This window comes from Microtus pennsylvanicus, chromosome 1 (genome assembly GCF_037038515.1).
Source record: "Microtus pennsylvanicus isolate mMicPen1 chromosome 1, mMicPen1.hap1, whole genome shotgun sequence".
Classification (NCBI taxonomy): Eukaryota; Metazoa; Chordata; class Mammalia; order Rodentia; family Cricetidae; genus Microtus; species Microtus pennsylvanicus.
Window position 1 is genome coordinate 613,106 of NC_134579.1, and position 22,009 is coordinate 635,114.

At 40.6% G+C, this 22,009-nt stretch overlaps 1 protein-coding gene across 1 annotated transcript in view; it reads right to left on the reverse strand.

Moving 5' to 3' along the window:
- Positions 1-22,009, reverse strand: part of Crybg3 (crystallin beta-gamma domain containing 3) — a 113,773-nt gene that overhangs the window by 47,591 nt on the left and 44,173 nt on the right. Inside the window, exons 4-11 of the mRNA XM_075949725.1 lie at positions 12,282-18,360; positions 10,852-10,896; positions 10,465-10,580; positions 9,197-9,344; positions 5,014-5,150; positions 4,141-4,255; positions 3,013-3,048; positions 816-949 (exon numbers count right to left, since the gene is read on the reverse strand). Coding sequence (XP_075805840.1) covers positions 816-949; positions 3,013-3,048; positions 4,141-4,255; positions 5,014-5,150; positions 9,197-9,344; positions 10,465-10,580; positions 10,852-10,896; positions 12,282-18,360 — 6,810 coding nt within the window. The remainder of the gene's footprint in view (positions 1-815; positions 950-3,012; positions 3,049-4,140; positions 4,256-5,013; positions 5,151-9,196; positions 9,345-10,464; positions 10,581-10,851; positions 10,897-12,281; positions 18,361-22,009) is intronic.

Here is a 22,009-nt window from a genome sequence, read left to right on the forward strand (position 1 = left end):
GCAATCAGTAATGAGTTCGTACCACAAACTGCGAATAGAGAACTGCGGGTGACTGTAGACAGGTTCACACCTAGGGATATTTTAAAAGCATCGTTTGCTAGAGGGGCATTAACAAGTTCTATGACATTTCGTCAATGCTTTGTATAAAAATGAATCACATTCAAAACAACCACCGTGTGAAGGGACATATGACAATGTTTCTGGACAGATCCCGGCACGGGCCTCTCCACAGCAAATCTGCTGTGAGCCAAGTTTCTGCTTGGTGTTTTTACCCTCACAAGAACACAAAACAGGCAAAGGCCAGCCTGGTTACAGATTTCTTAGGCCTTTTGCTAGAGTAAAGCCGATTGAGGCTGGGGTCGCAGTAATACCCCTGTGTTGTGTATATTTAGTGGTTTTGGATCACAGGGCTTACTCTATTACTTTAATGAGATAAGTCACTACCTTAGAGCGTAAGTTAGTCAATATGAATAGATCAACAGAATAGCAGATTAAGAAGCTAGGCCTTCCCCCAAGCTCACAGTCTGTAAAAAATAGAAATTTACCTTATAATTCTTCTATGGTATTTTAGAAATTCTAGGTATTGAAAATTTACATTAAATACATAGTATGGTTTCTATTTCAAAATCTTGACAACCAGTAAGCCTTTAAAACCAATAAGTAGGCCCAATCATTATTAAGTTATGTATTCTACTTACTATATTACAGAAGGGAGATAGATTAAGGTTAAGGTTGGCTGACTTTGTCTTTTTTAGTATATTGTTTAATTGCTAAAAGCAGGCTAATAAATCATGTATCGAAAATGTGACACTCACACTCCACCAATGACACGAATTGATCCAATGCCATGGAAGTCCTTATCACTTTTTAAAAACTTAGGGACAGAATCTATATGCTCACTAAATTCTTTGGTATGTCCGTGGAAGTGAGGTTTTTCATAAAGGATAACCTGAAAGACACGAAACTGTTATTTAGCGTATTCATACTGTACCATGGATAGACTTTACTGGCATTAAAGACAAAACATGAATAGGGTGCAACATATGCTTTCAAAATTAATTTTACGACAGAAAACAGCATTTGACATTCATAAAGTACGCATGCGCCATTATCATTCTTTGTCCAATTATTTCTTCTCGTGCTTCTTTCACATCAGTGTGCCTGGCTATTATTACATTTTTCTGCTTACCCAAACGCTAGGACCACTGTGTAGCCTAAACTGACTTATAGACGGCTCTTGAATTTTCTTTATATCCTCTTGTGCTGTGAATTCAGCTCATACCCCATAAGGTATGGGATATGGAAAACATCTGGAGCTTCCAGCACATAAAACTAAATTACCTACTGAGTTCAAAACCCAAATACACCTTCTTATAACACCATGTGCTTTGTATAGTTGTTGATAATTCTTGAAAGGGTGGAGGTATGAAAGTTTTAAATATAAATGCAATAGTTCCTGAAACAAAGAAAAGACTGGGAAACCAAGCGTTTTGCTAACTAAATATTAGTTCAAATCTCGGGGTGGAATGCTGAGCAGAGCAGGAAGCACGTGGACAGCAGTGGAGAAATATTACCACAGGGCTCTCTACTGTTTTGATGTCTTTACCTCTCAAGGACTCCCTCCCCTAAATCCATGGCTGTGGTAACAGTGTGGATCTCTCCACACCTTACCCTTTGTCCTTCCTATGGCTAACAGGAATTGTCTGTATATGACTAAAACCAAAGATCTTGGTGATAAATCCCTAGGCTTAAGTATATAAAATTGTTAAAACTTACACCCTATTTCTAAAAAAAATAATAATTATAGCTGATAGACTGAAAAAAATTACACACTAGCTTTTCACAGGAAGCTATAGTAATCATAGATATGTTATGAAGTTAAATTATATAAATATTATACACACAATCAAGTTTTATTCAGGTTTATTTGCTGCTGGGATGATAGTAAAGTAAAAAGCAGTACTCATGAACAAGCTCTTATGACATCATCAATGTTAATTAATTTCTAATTGGCAAGTTGTGATTACTTATAAAAATCAGTCCACTCATAGAGGCCTACAATGTGTCAAAGTGCAAACGCCCCAGGATAGCTCAGCCTTTCACACTCAAGCTGTGACTCACAACACTTGGAGGCGGCAGCAGGAGTCACATGAGAGAGTGTCACAGGTAATTCTGCCTTTATTAGTTAGATCAGCCGCCTGCAATCTTTGCTGGGAAACTTTGAAAACCTTCTGGCCTCATTCACAATCACAACAGCATACTTGAGAAGGGAGATGAGGCTCAAGTTCTTAAGACTCGGATGACCCCAGCATGGCGTCGGGGTGTAAGACATGCACTGAGCCACGCAAGTTTTAAACGAATCCATCCATGTGACTGAGAAAATCACAGTCAATTCAGTAACTTGTGATGTAGAGGAAAGAAGGGGACCGGAGGCATGGCGTCTTACTTTGTGAAAAGCGAGGATGGGTGTCGCAGTCCATACCGGCCTCTGGCTGGAGGGGCTACTTCCTATCTTTGAAGGCTGTTTGCATCTTTGACCACAGAACAGATTTTCTTCCCATCTCCCCTCACACACATATTTGTAATTCTATTTCTTCCTCCTGTAACATGCTTGACCCTGTCACTTCTGCCGCCCAGTTTGCATTGCTTCTACCCTCCCTTTAAGGCACTCAAACTTGCAAACTGACATCCATCCAACACGAGCTAGCCGTATCTAACTCCTGCATTGACCTTTTTCCAAGCATTGTTCTCGAATCCTGCTGAGTTCACTTGAATTCACTTGAGTTCCCAGCTTCAGTCAAACCTGCCGCCTTCTGACGGTGGGTCTGCGGAAGATGGCAACACAGACCTCCAGGCCTTCAAGCCATTCGCAGTCACAGACTGGGCCCTCAGAAAACCTTCCACACAGTCACTTCCAACTCCTGCAGCCTCCACTCATTGGGACGGTCTCATATCAAAGTACTTAAAGATTCGTGGTCAGTCTTCTGAGCTGCCCGACAGTTCAAGACTTACCTTCAAGTTCATAGGCATTTCCACTTTCAGTGCGCCCTAAAGGTGACAAGACATTTAAAAGAACAATGTAAATACATAAGAAGGGGAGAAGTAACCGAGTTATGTGTAAGTTACAAAAATCTCATTAGCTAAGACAATGCAGCAGTCAAATTTAACTATAGTAAATTCAGAACCCTATAGCAGTCAAAACCAAGTCAGACTGACTGACCTATATCAGTATGGACAGGGCATGAAATTTTTAAAAGCTTTCAGATCAGAACACAAAGGACCTTTAAACAAACACAACCAATTAAAGATTAAATTGCAGCTGTAGAGTATCCCAAACAGAAGAATGGGACTGCTAAAAACTTCAGATGATACCCTTGGCAGAGCAGATCTCTAAGGCCGGTATTCAAACGCATCCCCTAGCATCACTCAGGCTTTCTAAATTAGGGCACGGCACCATCTCCACACCTCCTCCCCCGAGTTCCGCAACACAGCTGATCATACCTAATGGCCTTGTCACATAGAGACTGTACAATATAAATAGTAACACCAGTCTCACAGAAGCCCTACCTACATAACGTTAAAGTGTTAAAAATCCTACTCCACATTCTGATGTTGCTTAAAGTTCCTGCATTTGTCCTTGTTTCCATTTTCCCAGGCACAGGACCAAGCATATTTTATCACATAGCCTGCACTTAATCGAACAGCTTGCTCCTCAAAAAAAAAAAAAAAAAATAAGTAAGCTTGCCACAGAGATGCTGCAGGCGCTTATTTAATCTTTAACATAGTAAACACTGAAAAAGCAACCCATTTATTATTAATGCTGAGTTTACTATCCATTATTAAACTGGAAGAGACAATCTTCTACAACTAATTTTCTAATTAGTATCAACAAGAAAATCTCCAGATTTTAATAAATATTTAAAATTTCATGCAATACTTATTTGTTTAAAAAAATTCTACATATTGCCTGCCAGAGTTCTAGGTAAATGCAAAAGTTCTGTATAACATGAACACACAGTATACAATGTGCCAATTCAGTGGTGCATGCATTCATGTCTTGAGACTGCAGGCTCTCAGCAGTGTTCCCTCTGCGGGGGTGGGTGCCGGGGAGGAGGAGAGCCACGGGTGGAACCTGCTTACCATTTGAAGAGGATGCAATGATTTCATTTCCGCTGCAGAAATCTCAAAGAGCCCCTGGTCCTCCTCCAAGATTGTAGCTTGCCCCTTAAAATTAATATCTGGGTAGGCCAGCCAACTAGACAAGGTACAAATGGTTGGTTACAGTATGGTAATAATACTTCAGTTTGGCTCTATAAGAGGAAAGTGGGCCATCAAGAAATTCCAGGATTACACTAATAAAATGTAGCAAAGTAATTAGCATATGATGAGGAATGGTCACATGTTCTTAAGCACTTATATTCATGTACTCTCTACCTTATGGTAGAGTACTGTGTATTAATTTCTGCCCTAGAATTTTCTAAGACCTAAAACGTGTGGCACCTTTAATGACAGCAGATGACAACTTAGAAAGCAACACTCAACAGCCAACCTTTGCTTGCAGCTAGCCCCACAGGGTGGATCACTCACCTTGGCCTTTCAGGAACAGGGAAGTAAAACACAAAGCAGTGGCTATGCTGGCTTGGGAAATGGTCAACTGAAAGAACCAACAGCTAACATAAGTCAGACATCCTTTAGGGTCCAAGTTTTTAAGTCAGGGACATGTTCTTACTTCCCAGTTCCCAAATGTGTTAGATAAAAAAAGACAACGTGATCCATCTATCAAGAAGGCTGGGGATTCTGTACCTGCTCCTAGGAGCCATACATCAAAGCCTTAATTGGATCCAGAGATGGACAGCATACGTTTTAAACCAGGAAGTAGTCTTTCTCGGGTATCCGGAAGCATAAACAAGACTAACTAAAACTTCAGAATTCATAAGTCATCTACTGAAACGTGAAGCGAAAAGGTTAACTGGCGGCCTTTAATCGCTACAACTGAGAAAAGCCGACACATACACTCCCGACTTCACCATGAAGGACGCGGACTTGGGGATGTTCAGTTCTTCCAGGTTGGGCACAGCTCGATGGATGTAGATAGGGCAGCACCCAGGGTCAGACTCGGGGCACAGCTCTATCTCCGGAATGCTGCAATCCTGGAAAAGAAAAACTGCCTTTGAAATCATCTAGAGACACACAGGCCAGTGTTGTAAACACCCTGGACACCCGGTTACAAAGCTTTCATTGTGCACTGGGAAATCTCCATGAAGCAACACAAGGGAGAAACTGGTGATCCTTAAGCAATTTTTTTTTTTTAAAAAAGCTTTCCTTGGGAATCAAATGAAGAATGCAACAATCACATGAACGTTGCTGGAAAAACTACTGTCTTGCTTTCTTTTCTTTTTTTTTTTCTGCTTCATTTTTAAAATACTTCTCCCGCTAAGAATGACTCAGTTACTAAACGATTTGAGGGCCAAAGGCCTGCAAGCTTCCTTCTCAGGAGCCTAACAAAGCCTAAAGGGAGGAAAGGACTTAAATAAAAGCTGATCTCCTGGGGGACATAAAAAATAAATAATGGAGAGGCACTGCCCCTCTGGTGTGTTTATCTAATTTTCATCAACAAAGGAGAAGGAACTAGAGGTGAGGGGAAAGGAAATGTGTTTTCCTACTTGTAGGACTCTTATTTGTTCAGTGCAAGTTGGCTCGATGATAAAAGGTATTATGAAATTTGACTCTGTCCTAGCCTTTAAAGATGGGACACCCACTGTCAGACCTTCCTTTAAAACTACACTTGCCCGGCTCTTTTTAATCCACTTCCACTTCTGGTACAAACTGCAGTAATAACCGCAACCCACAACTATGAGTCAGGTGAGCGCACCTTTAAACCCTGAACTTCTAAGAGCACCACTCCCTGGATCAATACACATCAGATTGCTTTTTGGTTTTGGTTTTCTACAGCATCAGGATCCACACTCACTTTCCAGAGCTCTGCAGTCACACCCCAACACTGGCCTCTGGAAGTTTTATACATGCTGTTCGTGATGCATCTAAAGCCTTCTTTATTAAGGGAAATTTCTTATAATATCTAATAATCTCTTGAATGATGTTTAAAAATACTGTCTTTCTCTGAATATGGCTGACAATGAGGGCTGACTGAGAAGCCAAGGACAATGGCACTGGGTTTTGATTCTACTGCATGGACTGGCTTTGTGGGAGCCTAGTCTGTTTGGATGCATACCTTCCTAGACCTGGATGGAGGGGGGAGGACCTTGGACTTCCCACAGGGCAGGGACCCCTGACTGGTCTTAGGACTGGAGAGAAAGGGGGAGAGGGAGTGGGAGAGGGTGGGAGGGAAACTGGAGGAGGGGAGAAGGTGGAAATTTTTAAGAAATAAATTAATTAATTAAAAAAATACTGTCTTTTCTTAAGGAATTAGAATCACAATGATTTTTCCCTTTTCCAAAATTACAGATACCATCCTGTTCAAACATACAACCTCAAAAACTCAAGAGTGCTTAATCATACAAATTAAGTTCCAGTAACCTGATTCTCACCTCTAATGCTTGAAATACAAATAAAGGCATTTTAATAAAATGAGTACATGCAACAATCATCAAAGATACCACTAACTAGAGACTGGATGACTTCCTTTTAATTAGAGGTTTTACTATTTTAAATTTTTTAAACTTTCCACATGCTGAGTTTCCAATTGTTCTCAATTACAAATGAAGTAATTTAAGATACCAACTGGAATATGCTATCCTAGGGAATTAAGTACCCAACAGACTTTATTAGTCAAAACATGTTATCACCATTGTCTTTCTAAAAATGATTCAATTTAACTAAGAAAAGGAGTCTTACTCCGAACAAACTATGGAAGTACTAGCAGGGCATGGATAGTATGTACAGTTATGACATGTGGACTGTGATGTTTTCCTTCAGATCTACTTCTGAAACCAAGCAAATTTATACATCTCTTTTTCAGAAATAAGCTCCTAAACCGAAGAAAACTAAAGCAGCACAACCTAAATGTCTTTAAAACAGGAAAGTTTACGGCCTTCTGAAGCTTCACTTTACAATTAGCCAGAAATACAAAGAACAGTCACCTGTCAATCTTCAACTGTCTGTGGTGTGCTGTTGATAAGAGAGTGCTGCTAATGCTACCTCAAATGCTGTGGTCTTAATGGTCCCCTGGGGAGTGGAGGTACAGTCGTGGAATACAGAACTAAATGCCTCACACAAACAAGTTTCCTCTGCATTGTGTTGCACAAACAATGTCTGGGTGGTGGACTTTAGGGAAAAGGCTAAGAGGCATTCGTGTCTACAGTAACACAGAAGGAAATGGCAAGGCCACCAAAGCACAATGACAGCTCAAGAAAATGATGAGAACAAAAGGGAGAAGAAGCCTTCCACCCTCACATAAGACAAATGCGAGATTCACTCGAGGTGACTGAAAGAGATTCGACTAAGCTGTCTTTGGGGTGAGTATTCACAAAAACAGCCATCTTTTCAAGACTCGTATAATTACTGATGGGCAAAGGCAGTCAAACTCTTACAACTAGAGGGTCCTTTACGGTAAATTAACAACCATAAACAAGATGACTCAAAAGTGTGTAGGCTTTATTCAACACTTTTCCAACCATGCTATATTTTGCAAATGTATCTTGGTAAAGTCTCATATGATTAATATATGTAAGTTAAGGTTATAGAGGAGAAACAGAAAGAATGAATTGTAGTTAACAAAAAGGGTAAAAAGAATGATCAGTTTTTCTCCATCTTACCCAAGACGCCTTTAGTCTAACAACAATCTCTCTTCAGGGTTCACTAATGTCAGCATTAACCCTAGTGATTTCTGGTCAGAATGAAAGGATCGTACCTTTGAAATGGATGTACAAGGAATAAATAGTAAACAAGGACATTTACAACACTGGCTCTGATTTCAGAAAAGACTGCACTGGAGTCACTCTGCTGGCATCCCAACCCTAATCATTTTCATTGGCTGCACATAATGATCCTTAAATAGAATCAACACATGCTGCATTCGTTCACAATCAAGTGAAGACATCATTAAATCACGACCTTAAGTTCAGAGGAGAGCAGCTAAAATCACGATGATGAAACAAGGTCACGTTGGCTGAGACAAGTCTAGGCAGGACAAGAGCTGCCATGAGAAAGAAGGTATCCCTAGGCAGAATTCTGACAGAGCTGAAGAAGAAAGGAGTTCCATGCCTGAGTTTCACTTTCTAAAATATTTCTACATTTTCTGCTTGAGGTTTAATAGTTTTATTTTCCTCCCATACTAAAAGTTGGTGTGTTGAAGACATGTGATCAATCACACTACAACTGAAAAAAATGACTCAATGAACAAACAATGGAAGAGAGAAAAAATGTGAATAATAGCTAGGCAGAGGAGGGAAAGGCAGGACTGATGGGCAGATAGAATAAGTAAGAGGAATCTAGGCTTAAGAGGAAAGAAAATGAGGGAAAAAGAAAGAGTTGCCAAAAGTCAGCCAGCCAGCCATGGAGTAGGATATACAGAATGAAAGAAAAGGTTAAAATACCCAAAGCAAAATGTAGATGAAGAGAAACAAGTTAAATTAAGTTATAAGAGCCAGTGGGGCAAGCGTAAGATAAGGTTGAACACTGACAAGTAATAAGCCTCCGTAGCTTTATATGGGAGCTGGTAGCATTCCAAAAGAAAGCCTGCCACAGAGGCTCTGAGATGGAAGACCTCCCTCATCTTCAATAAGTCTCGAACAGAAAATGAACAGCAACACTTTCATTTTCATTTCCTTTCCCAATTTTTTTTTCTAACATGCCCCAGCACATTTACAGATATACATACCCACCCACACACAGGCAAACACACATGCAACACAGTCATACTAAGTAGCAGTATTTAAGTTAGAAAAAGATTTGGAACTACTACCTTTTTAAAATATTCCTACAGTAATTATACCTAGCATTTTATCTTTTTATCTATGTTATATATATATATATAAAGTTATCATTTAAAATTATTTTATAAATTTACTTTTTAAATTTTAAGTTATCATTTGCTTAAACATTGATATGTATAAATTTAAATATGAAGGTTAATACATTAGCACAAACTATTTCTTAGCAGTGTGAGGCCACAGGACAACTTTAGTACGTGATTAAAACCAAAATAAATACAGTGGCAAATGAATGGCTGCATTACCTTTAAGACACGCTTGATAGAGCCCAGTACAAAGTTTCTTTCTGGGTGCTTCTTGTTCTGAAGAAGCCAATCCCGATTTAAGACCTTTTCCCCTTCTTCCAAAACACATTTCTGACCTTGGAAATGGGGCTTCTCATATAAAATCCAGCTGAGTAAACAGAAGCACAAGAGGCTGGTGAGTTGACATCGCTAAGAACGGGTACTGAGTAGGTCACAGACCATTGTATCTATTTTTTAAAGCTAGTTTAGCTCCTGCTATTAGCATATAATGGTACTTTAGAAATAATAATACAGACTAATTTAAGTTTAAAAATATCTGTACAAACTAGAAATGAAAATACTGAAAATGGGAGGGAACTGGAGACATGGCTCAGCAGTCAAAAGCACTTGTTACTCTTGCAGAGGACCTGACTTCAGTTTCCAGAACCCATATGATGGGTCACAATCAAACATAATTCCAGTAACACCCTCATCTGACCGCCACAGGCACCAGGCATGCATGTGGTGCACCTACACACATGTAGCCAAAGCACTCATACATATGAAATGAAAAATATTAAATAAAATTTAAAACATTAAACATTGTATTACAATAGAAACATGACTATGTAGTTATACAAATATACTGTAATATGTCACATACATAAAACCTTACATTTATATAAAAATAATTTAAGGAAGCCAAGTTACGTTTCCGTCTTAATTGTTCTATCACTGGGTACTACAGACGTGAATCCATTTTCTTTCATGAAGACAACACTACACCACATTGTTTACAGCCCACATACTGGCCCGGGCTAACCTAAACACTGGACACGGAAACTCTGGCTCCAGTATGTCCACGGGGCAGTGTCCATAAAAACAAAGGAGGTTGTCTATCATTTTTCCACCACCCTAGGAATTCAACTATACAAATGGCTCCGCGTGGCCTTCACATTCCATAGCTTCCCACAACTCTGAACTCATTTTTTCAAGGCCATGTTTCATTCACTTGTCTTGCAAATCTGTTTAGATAATACTGCAATTGTAAACTAGCATTGATGCTATACATTGGATCTTGCGTCCACTGCAGGCATTAAGTACTAAAAATAGCCTATATAGCATGCCATAGTAAATAAAAGGAGTAAACTATAAAACTATTAATCTTTCAAATATTCTAGTAAATTGTGGGAAAAGAATATGACTTTAATAAATGCTACAAAGGATAATTATAAGAAGCCATGGTTAATTCTAAAAAATAGGCTGTAACATTTCAAAAGGATTCTTACCAGCCCCTTACAACTTTGATCAGTGCCCCATTCGGGAAAGACCATGTTGTAGCATCAGGAACATTACAGTAGACTTCTTGTTTATATTTACTTCCATGGAGATCATAGATAATCATCTGTAACATACAGTAAATAGGTGGGCATAGTGACTAATTTTCAGAATGCATAAAGGAGTTAAAAATGTCATAGAACAGAAACAATAAACTTCCCTGTATGAGCAAAGTGAATGTTTTTAGTAATTATTGCAGATGTTAAACCCTTAAGTTTAAAAAATGATTAAAAACTCTCACTTAAGTCAGTCAAAAGGATTTGTCTTCAATGCCACAAGCCTGAAAGCAACCAGAGTTTCAGCGTTTATATCAGCCCACAAGAGAACAACATGCTTACCTTCCCAGGCCTTGGGTTACACCTCAGAGTTTGTGTGTCAACATTCTGAAATAGTAAAAGTGGAACAGCTAAGATATAGCAGGGAAAAAAATACATATGTCTACATACAGAGTCCACATTCTCCACAGTCAAACCCAATTTGTCACACACTGACTAGATAGCCATGCCATGCATATATGCTTCTATAGCCCAGGAAAACAAACTGTAAATAGAGAAGAAAGTAACAATGTCCCTGCTTTCAAGAAATGCACAGCTCAGAAGGAACTAATAGATGATCACACTTCAATAACCACTGAAAACACAGTCAATGGCAGCAGCAGGGAGGGGAGGGAGGGAGGCTGTGGGCTGGCGAGGCTCTCTTAAAAGAACAGGATTTTAAACAGTGAAAAACTGGAGTAAAAAACAGTGAGAAATATTCCAGGAAGAGAGCCACCTTGATTGTTCCTCGGTGTGGAAGCATAGAGAACAGTCAGGAGTAGGGAGACAAAGTGGAAAACACAGAAACCAGATTTTGTATTTGTGAAGAGGCTCTGCTGTATTTGGTAAGCAGCAGGTACCAGAAAAACCAAAATTTCATCTAATACCGTCGTTTATTTTTAAATCATCTTGGTTTTTAGGGTAACTGCTCAGTATTCAACTATTACTAAGTTAGTTCAAAGTCAAGATAGAGGTCTTGAGGATTCTTGAGAAAGTTCCATGGTATTGGCAATGCCAACAAAGAAAACTCCATGATCAAATAATATTCCACGTTAAACATATGAGTGTTTCTAAGCCAAGGAAAAATGTTATCTGAAGTTGACTGTGTTTTTCAGCTATAATGTGGCTTTTTGTTTTTCTTATCAGGCTGCTCGCCACCCTGCTTTGGGTGAAGGACGTGGCAAAGCAAAGAAGTAAAAATTAACAGAGATTTTCATGACATAAATAAGTTAAATGGGAAGTAGCAATATACAGTAATCTGAGAAACTCAATAACTATCACTTCATTTACACTGAAATATTAGCCAAAGACTGTGAAATCCCTGGTTTCTCTAATAGGGCCTCTACATTCTAAGCAATTTTGTTTTCCTGTTGTTAACAGATAACTAAAAGATATGCTATGACATGCTTCAAAGAATATTCCTCAAGTTATAAAACAACAAAGTTTACTTCTCAAAGTACTGTCTGTGTGTGTAAAGTGAACCCTGTCCTTGAGTGCTAGGTGACCACTCTTGATCTATATACAAACAGCTCTTTTTGTTTCTTTTCTTTTGATGCAGGGTCCCACTAAGATGCCAGGTTAGCCTAGAACTTGCAGTTCTGTTGTCATAGCCTCCCAAACTTCCAGGCCTCTGCTACTGTGCTCCTCCCAACACACGGGTTTTCTTTATAAACCTTCAGAGAGTCTCACAACCGAGACTTCTGCTTCACTAGTTAAAGATCCCAGGAACTTACCTCTATATAAGGACTCAATCTGCCTGCGTGGTCTTGGACGCGGAAGTACTTGGACACGGGCTCCTGAAAGACACCACCAAACTGGGTTCCTGCTTCTGAGGAATGAGTCCTGGAAGTCTGCAGATACTGATGATAGGCACTCTTCAGGGAAGAGTGCAGCTTGGAAGTCAGATCTGATTTCTGCAGAAGTGATGCCTTTTCTGGCCACAGGCCAAGCTGCAGGTTGGAGGTGGTTGGTTCACTGGCCTCCACATAGGGCTCCGAGAGTCCAGGGCTTTCCTGGTCATCGTCAGGGTAAAAGGTGACAGAGGGATCTGCCAAGTCGAAGGTGACACGTTCCCTCCTTTCGGCTCTCCAACCTTTCCCAGAAGCTGCTGCTGCTTCCTCCTCATCGTCCTCAGCCACCTGCCTGTCATCTTCATCGAAATTTCTCTGTAAGCGCTCCGACACAGATTGGAGGAGGGACAGGACAGACGATGGCTGGTTTGCACTCTCTCTTGATTTTGTGGAGCCATGGTGACCCGGCGAGACCTCGCTGGACAGGACGTCCTCCTGGGAGCTGTCATCCTCATAAATGGGACTCAGGGCTAAGGGGTAAATTTTATACCTTTTGGCTTCCACTGATAGGAACATGTCTGAATTATCTCCATCAAATGCCTCGCCCAGTTTACCTTCTTTTTCAAAGTGATGGACCAGGTCAGTTCTGCTCTCAGACCTTTCACATGCGAGGCCAGACATGCTGTTGGAGGAAGTGTCGGGAAATAAGGCAGACTGTGTCCCTCTTAATTCGGTGGGAGCATACTTGTCCTCCTCCTGAAGGGGCTCCTCGTACAAGATAGTGAAGGAGGAATTCTCTTGTTCGTCCTGAGGAATAAAGGCTAAATGCGACTCTTCCTTTTCACCGCTATAATCCAGATCTCTCCTCTTGTCATATGCTGAAGTAACAGACTTTATTTTGTTGAACCTTACTACTGAGTCCTCCTCTTGAAAATCTGGCATTGCTAAGGCTGGGTAGCCCTCATAATCCTTACTTAATGTCGGTGACTCATAGCCTCTGAAATGCAATGCAAGTCTGTCATCGTGTGGGATCAATTCCTCCTTTATGTCACCAGACCACTCTTCTCTTTCTCCAACACTCTTCTCCATGTATTCTTGAGGACCCTTTTCACTTTCAGCAACAGGATGCATGACCTCCACTTGTGTAATGGTTACCTCTGGTGGTATTCCATTGGTTTTCTCGATGGTTACCTCCATAGGCAACACTTCGAGATTCTCAATGCTGCCAACCATTTCTATCTTAGAAGGCATGGATTCCGTTGTTCCATTTGACTGTTCAGTATCTCTTTGAGCTCTTTTCTCCAAAATATCCAAGGAAGAAGGTACTGCCTCGTGGCATGTTTCTTTCACGTCTAACACAAATGGGACCATTACAGCATTTCTATAGACATCTTCAGCATCCTTTTGGTAAGTACTTTCCATTTCCGACACAGGTCTCTCTAGCTTTCCACTAACCCTGTCAGTGTCTTCCTGATAAGTGTTTCCCGCTGTGAACCTAAAAGACATCCCTTCAGTGTTGTTGGGATCTCCTTCAGAGCCCTTTGGGCCACCATCTTCCATTTCCAATTCAACAGCTATCACATCAGTCTTTGCGACATCACTTTCGTCATCCTTTTGGTAAGTATATTCCATTCCTAAGGGACCCGTCCCTTCAGCTTTTGAAGCAATCCCCTCACCATCTTTTTGGTAGGTATTTTCCACCTCTGACAGAACAGATGCAACCCCTGCCTTTCCAACATCCCCTTCAGAATGTTTTTGGCAAATATTTTCCAACCCAATTGAAACAGGAGTTACCTCAGTCTTTACAATATCTCCCTCAGCATCTTTTTGATGGATATTTTTCATTTCTGACATAGCAGGCGTCACCTCAGGTTTGCCAATGTCCCCTTCGCTATCCATCTTACAAGCTTTTTCCATTCCCAAAGGGGCAGGTGCTTCCTCAGGTTTTTCAACATGTACCTGAGCATCCATTTGGTATATGCCTCCCCCTGCAAGAATGTCAACCTCTGGCTGAGTTTTTGCAATGTTCAATCCAGCATCCTTTTTACATGCTTTTTCTTTCTGTGACATAAGAGGGGCTGCTTCGTGTTTCATAAGACTCAATTCAGCATCCCTTTTACTTGGCTTTCCTATCTCTAACATCGAAGGTATACGCGTGATTTTCCCTACATTTACTTCATTATCCTTTTTGTGTGCTTTCCCCATATCTGACATTGCAAGGGGTGTGCTTTTGGTATGTCCCGGCAAACCTTTTTCAGATATGCATACCAGGCTGTCAGACAAACTGTTTTTGGAGGTGCCAGGCGTGTGGACATCATCATTTGCAAATGGAGGCAAGTTGGATTTTAATACAAGAGTTCTAGTATCTTCTGTTGCCATTTTGTGATTATCCACACACTCTGTTTCTGCTGCCTTTTTATGGTCCTCACTGACAAGTAAATGTGGCTTCACTTCATCATCTAACCTTGTATGGGGCATGTCTTCAGCTTGTGAAACAGTCTCTGATTGCTGCAAATGTATATTATCAGACTGTTCAGCTCCACTCCCAAAACCCGGGGACTGCTGACAGGAAACAGTCTCTCTTCCTTTAATTGACTCAGTGCCACTTACTAAGTTACTTATGGAAGAGAATTTACCTAATAGTTTATTTGCACTAATTTCACACGTGCTTTGATTTGCTGCCTGTTCTGATACTAAGAACTCCCTAATGATACCAGGTGGTTCAACACCACCACTGTTCAGAATCTTTGAAGTGTCAGACTGAGGTTCAGATGCCCGGATATTTTCAGTATCACTGAAAGCATCAGTCAGATTTTCTTGGACTGCACAAATAACCTCATCGACTAATTCCCTGGTCTGTTCTTCTAACAAACAAGAGATATTCACACTATCGAAATCAAAAAGGGGACTTGTCTCACCAGCTGCAGGTGAAACACTGTCCTCCTCCTCTTCTTTGACCTCTGACATATTTTCCACACTTCTCTCTTCCAAGCACTCTTTCAGCTGGATGCCCACTAATGTCACTTCTGATGGGTTATCTTCTTTCACAGTACCCGGGTTCATTCCATCATCTTTGGCTGGATGCTCCTGGCAGGTACCAACAGTGTATTTGGATTTCAGTTCTTCCCTGACAGAACTCAAAATCTCCTCAACCAATGTATCAGCTTTTGAGAGTAAACCACTTTTGAGTAAAAGTTGGCCATGTGCTCTTCTCCTTGCTTCTGTCTGGTCAGCAGATGCTTCAGAACACTGCTGGCATGAGCTGTTAACTGACACTGGCGCCCCAGCAACTGTTCCCATCTCTGTCTTCATGGGATTGTCAAAGCAGTCAGTGGTTGGGAAATCAAGAGATACCTTCCTAGTCTGAGTCCCCAAATAGCCCTGACATGGCATTGCTTTTGCCCCTTTTGGACTAGACATCTCTAATTCCAAATCAGCACTATTAGGGCCCAGAGGGTCAGTAACAGAAGCACCTTCATATGTGAGATTTACAGTAACTTTTAAAGAATCAAAATGACTTGGGAGATCATGAGAACCGATAGCTGTGCTATCTCCTTGAGAGTGACAAGAGGAAGATGGACTACGAGCACCAGCAGTCTGGACGTAAGAGTTTTCTCTAGGAGAGGAGGCTTCTTCCCCTTCTGACCCCAGCAGAGAGGGCACATTGACTGAGCTAGGGTCCTCGGATGTAAACCCGTTTTTCTCTAAACAGGCATCAGAACCCAGAAAAGATGAATATACTTGTATGTTGTCAGTTTCTTGGAAGTTTGGAGAAATAATATCTGAACTCAGTTCTTCCATTTCAGAGACACTAGAACTCCTTTTAGTCGTACAAGAGGTCAAAGATGGACTGATTGTGCACATGCTAGCTTTACAGTTCTGTGCCATGTGCCTCGTGGATTCCTCCTCTGGACCAAGAGGTACAATCCCAGGCTGACTGCTTTTGAGAAGAGAAGCAGGATTATCTAGGGTGTCTATCTCTGTTTCTTGTGCACTGTGATGTTGAGAAGCAGGAGAAATTCCAACCTGGTGATTCTCTTTAAAGCCACCACCTAAACACATTTCTGTCATCTCCTTGTGATCTGTTGATTGACCATTTTTGTCCTTTTTAATCTCCAGAGAATTTAATAAGACAGTCTCAGCTAGCTCATCTGCAAATGTTAACTGAGGAAAAGAAAGTTCATCCTGAGAAATGTCTCTGGGTTCTGCTTGAGAGACAGACAGCTTGGACAAGGCTTTCCCTTTTCCAGAATGTGATGCAACAGGGAAGCTGCTCTGAGCATCAACTTCTCCTATTTTAACAGCTTGGGTTTCCAAGGAAAGAGAATCAGTCTTCTCTGTGGGGCTACTTGCTTTAGTGTTTGAGGACATAGACCCTGCTTTCTTACGACCATGAGATGAAACAGAATTGTAACCCTCAGAGACACCTCCATGCTCACAGTCCAACAGATCTTCCCCAGCTAAATGAGTGCCAATGGTTTCAGGACCTAAAGGAAACAGGCATATTTCACTATCAGGAAGAGTTTCCTTGGACTCAGGGATGGTAGACAGATGTCCAAGGTGAAGGGAAGGGGTCTCCCTGTCTGCAGCCTCAGAATGATTTCCTACATCTTGAAACTCACTAGGATGAGAGAAAATGTGGCCCTGTCCAGCTTCATTGGACAAAGATTGCTCACTCTTTAAGCCAGGGGAATCCAACTTGCACAGCATGTTGAGTCCAGAAGCAAAGGTGGATGGTGAGGCACTGCAATTAGATGTTTTACAGTCAAGGTTAAGGAGTGTCTCAGCACCAGGGAAAACTCGAGCGCTTTGTGGATTCTCTGCATGTAAAGGAGATTCTGAAACAGGATTTCTATTTAGTTCAAAATTCACTTTAGGTACTGTCTCACTTTCTACGCTTGCTACAACTGCTGAGTCATTGATGTATTTTACAGAACCAAGCTCCTCTTGATTTTTTCCCACACTGTGAGTTTTGCCATGTACTTCTAAGCCAAGCCTTTGGGCTTCTGTTTTACACAGTGGCTCAGTAACTTTGGGTAAGGACTCAATTCCATCTTCTGGAGCTCTTTGATGACTTAAAGTTGTGGGCTCACCCCCACAGGCACCTTCTGTTTCTTGCATAATTTCTGAAACCACATTTTTCTGTGATTCTTGTGCAGGTAACCTCTTTCCTTCATTAACAAGCTTGGAGTCTGTCACAGCATGTCCCTGGAGAGCAGCAATGCTGGTGTGATTGACATTCTTTCTTGATGGGTTATCTGCGGCTGGCTTGTCACAACACTTACTCTCTGGCAACTGTACATCTTCATGCCTAATTGATTTATTTGGACTTGACAAATTTGTACTTTCCACTTTGGTAGTGACACTCCCATCAGATTTACTACAAGAGAAATCAGAAACAGCAGGTCTCTGAGGCTCAACATGTTCCTCTCTTGGCACTGACACCCCATCGCTCATCACAGAGCTGTTTTCTCTCCACGTATTTTCTGCTGCAGTTTTTCTCTGAAATTCTGGACAAGGGAGTTGGCTGCTTCTGCTTCCTATAAACAATGATGAACATACCAAACTCCTCTCAGGCTCTGAGTCACCTTCCCCAACAACATAGCTGGGGTTAGACACTGAAGAAGAGGAGGCCCGACTTCTCCCAGAGCCTCCACAGCTATTTTTATCTAAAATAGTCTCAGATGAAGCACTATTCTGCAACGCTGGGTTATTTTCCAGACGGCTTTCTATGTTGAGATTTATTTGGCTGCAGCCAGAGACTTCTAATGGACCCCCAAGCAAATAGTCTTTTGTGGCTACCTGTTTGCTGGCTGACGACAATGGGGCCATCACAGGGTCCATTATATTTCTAGAGCCTGTATGTGTGTGTGTACTGGAGTCAGAGCTTTCGTCTTCTCTGTGTAAGTGATTCACAGTTTCCAACACAGTCTGCTGCTTCAAGTACTTCCTGATTTGTGTGGGGCCTCGATATGTTGCATATGTTACCGAAGGCCTCTCGGGTTTACCAACAGTGTCTCTTCTGTGAAAAGAAACAGCATGGGTATCAAGCGATATAATTAATAACAGTGTACCACTGTGAAGTGTATCCTTCAAATTCTATGTCTCCTGTAACAAGTTTTAGAGGATATTCTAGGAATTTTAAAGTTTACCTGTTTTGTTAAAAATAGTAAAAATCTGACAAACAGCCTGTAATTATCATACCATATGAACTCCTCAGAACTGTTCCGTCTTATCTCACTGCATATATATTTCTAATTGTGGGGAATAGAAAGAACACAGAATGACAAACCAAGGCTTGGGTTCTTCTTCTTATCCCCAAACACCCTACTTAAGGCAGAACACTGACCGTGCTTTGCGTTGGTACCATTAAACTTACATATTACTGATTTCTCTAGCAAATCAGAATAGCAGGGCAAGTGTCTATGCCTTTAATTTTTCATGTGAATTTGAATGGCAACTTTTTAGTGCACAAGCTGGAGAAGTTTTAGCTAGGAACAAGATGCGTCACTCATAGTTAACATGGAATAAGCATTAACTCAATAATAGAATTCCTAACAATTTCCTCTCATATTGAGTTTTTTGAATATCCCACTTGTGGTAAGTGCTAAAGTGCTTGGGTGAATGCAGACATGGAGTTCTACAAAGACCGGAGAACAGACCGCAGCAGAAAGTTCCTGATGCTTTCACCATCAAGCTTGCTGGGAAGAATCTACCTCTAAAGTTCCCAGACAGGCCAGATGGCCTTGTAGCCCTGTATAAACACCATTCCTACCCCCTTAATTTTATCACGAAAGGGAAAATCATCTCAATCCTAAGCTCTAAGAATGGAGCTCAAAAATTACCTCCACCCAAACTGAACCCTTCTACTAAGGACAAATATTTAGTCTCTGACCTCTCAATTCCCTCCCAATTCACAGACCACAACATTTACCACATTAACTTACAGAGAGCTAAGGAGTTTTTCCCAACTATTCTATTAACAATCTGAGGGAACATCTATTTGCCATCATCAGCTTGGCATAATTAATACTTCACGAAGATCTAGAAAATAGCATCTATGCAATGCCTTGTGTGAATTAATATATGGCTGAACATAAAGCAATCTACTTCAGGCTGTCTTCTTTATGATTTACCTTTTATGTGTATATGTGTGTGTGTATGCATGTATGTATGTGCTTCTGAACGTATGCACGTGTGCCATGTGAATGCAGGTGCCTGTGAACAGCAGAGAATGGCATCAAATCCTCCAGAACTAGAGGTACAGGTGTTGGTGACCTGGGTGCTAGGAACTGAACCTGGGTCCTCTTCAAGAGTGGCAAGTGCTTTCAACTACTGAGCCATTTCTCCAGCCTCCATATCTTGATTCTTAAGAGTGATATTAACGTGTTTAAGGTCTGAACTCATGTTATAATGTAGGGTCCTGAATATAAGGATCAATGGTGGAAATATTCACTATGTGACTTTTTCAGGTAACGCCTAGCATGATCTAAAACATTACTATAGAATCCATACGAAATGTGGAAAATCAAGTTAGTTTTCCAATACCTTTAAAAACACAGTTCATCACAACTTTTAAAGCAATGTTAAGAAAGCGAGATTTATCACAATAATAAAGTCAAGTACCTCTCCTTCAGCATATAAAAACTTCAGCATACATCTTAAATTTTACATCTCTTACATATACCTTAAATTTCACCTGAACTCGTTTATTTCACCTCATATAAATGCTGGCTCCTAAAAATCTCACCATGCTGTAAGTACAGACAAGAAAAAGAGTCTGTTCCATTCATTTGTTTTACGATTCATTATCAATTAACCAAACGAGGTCCTTGCAATAGTGGCTTTTAGCTATAGTATGAGTCTCAGACTAGATCAAAGAATTGGAAAACAAAGCCTCACTTTGGATAAGGCAGACTTTCTAAGAAAATTTAAGAAGACACACACAGGGGCTGTAGGTGTGGCACAGTGATCAAGAGCCCTTGTTGCTCTTGCAGGGGACCCTGGTTCCATTCGCTGCACATGCGTGGCAGCTCACAACCACCCTTACTCCAGCTCCAAAGTGTCCAACACCCTCTTTGAACTCTGCGGGCCCAGGCAGGCACACAGTGCACAGACATAAATGCAGACAAAATAGTCATACAAACTCAAAATTTCACATTTGAATATTCATACAGATTATTCAAAATATTCATAAACTCAGACAAAAGTAGTGTTACTGGCAAATCCCATATCAGCATGTATAAATTCAAAAAATACAAGAACCTTTCAGAAAAACATGCTGAAATCCAGATGCTGGAATAACTAACAGTTCCTGTGATGCTTTTTTCTTTCAAAGTTATGTTCCTTAAAACTATATTACATAATTATAAAACTATATATTCTTAAAACCTATGGGGGCTGGAGAGATGGCTCAGAGGTTAAGAGCATTGCCTGCTCTTCCAAAGGTCCTGAGTTCAATTCCCAGCAACCACATGGTGGCTCACAACCATCTGTAATGGGGTCTGGTGCCCTCTTCTGGCCTGCAGACATATGCACAGACAGAATATTGTATACATAATAAATAAATAAATATTAAAAAAAACCTATGCTCAGTAGAAGACAACTTTTCTTCCAAAATATGACCCAGATCCAGAAATGAATAAAGGAATATACATGATCCCGATGAAAGAGAAAATAGGAAGCAGAGCATTATTTGTCATGCCGAATAAATATAGATAACTTGTAACCAGCTTTGGCTGAACTAGATCTCAAAGCATTTTGTCCTGTACAATAATTATACTCTTACTCTAGCAATGCCTTGTATAGTTCTGGAGTACTGAGAGAGGAATCGGTGTTATACTTCTATATTTTTAGGACTTTCTGCATAATTTCAACTATGATGAATTTAATGCTTTGACTTAAAAAGTTCTAACCAGATAATCGTCTGCAGCACCCTGGATGGAAATACTACATATTTGTAACCCAAGTGTGCACTCATTATATAAAGCAACTGCCATATTTAAAGCATGGAACATCAAAGTCGCAAGCCTGGCTTGATGCATTATAATTAGTTGCTTCAGTTCTGAGCAGCTATGCTGCCATGATTTAAAGGATCAGTCAGCCAACACTGTCTAGTCTCTACACTGTTCTTTCGTAGGTCACAGCAGAATCAATATAACTGAATAATGATAAAAACATAAAAATGTCCTATATTTTCATTATTTTTATATAAAATAGAGCTGCTAAAAATGTGACTTTATGTGGACATGATGGCACACATTCCTAACATTTGGGAGTTGGAAACAGGCCTAACTCTGAGTTTGGGGCCAGCCTGGATCTACATAGCCAGGGCTAAATGATAAATAGACCCTGTCTCAGAAGAACAAAAACAAATAAAAGCTAAAGGGTCTGTCTTTCACAAGCTGAACAGAGAAAAGAGAATTTTATATGTGTAATTATGCAGCTGATTTTTAGCCATAAAGATATATGATCCCCCAAATTATAGGAATAAAGTAAAGTATTAAGAGATTACACGCATTTACAAAAACAGGCAGAGATGCCCAAGACACTAGCACGTCATGGGAATGTTTACTCAGCCTCTAAAGGCTGGGACAGTGTTCTGCTAGAGTACGGATAAACTTGATACACCTGCTATTTCAGCCACAGAGGCATCGTTTATCACAAAAAGT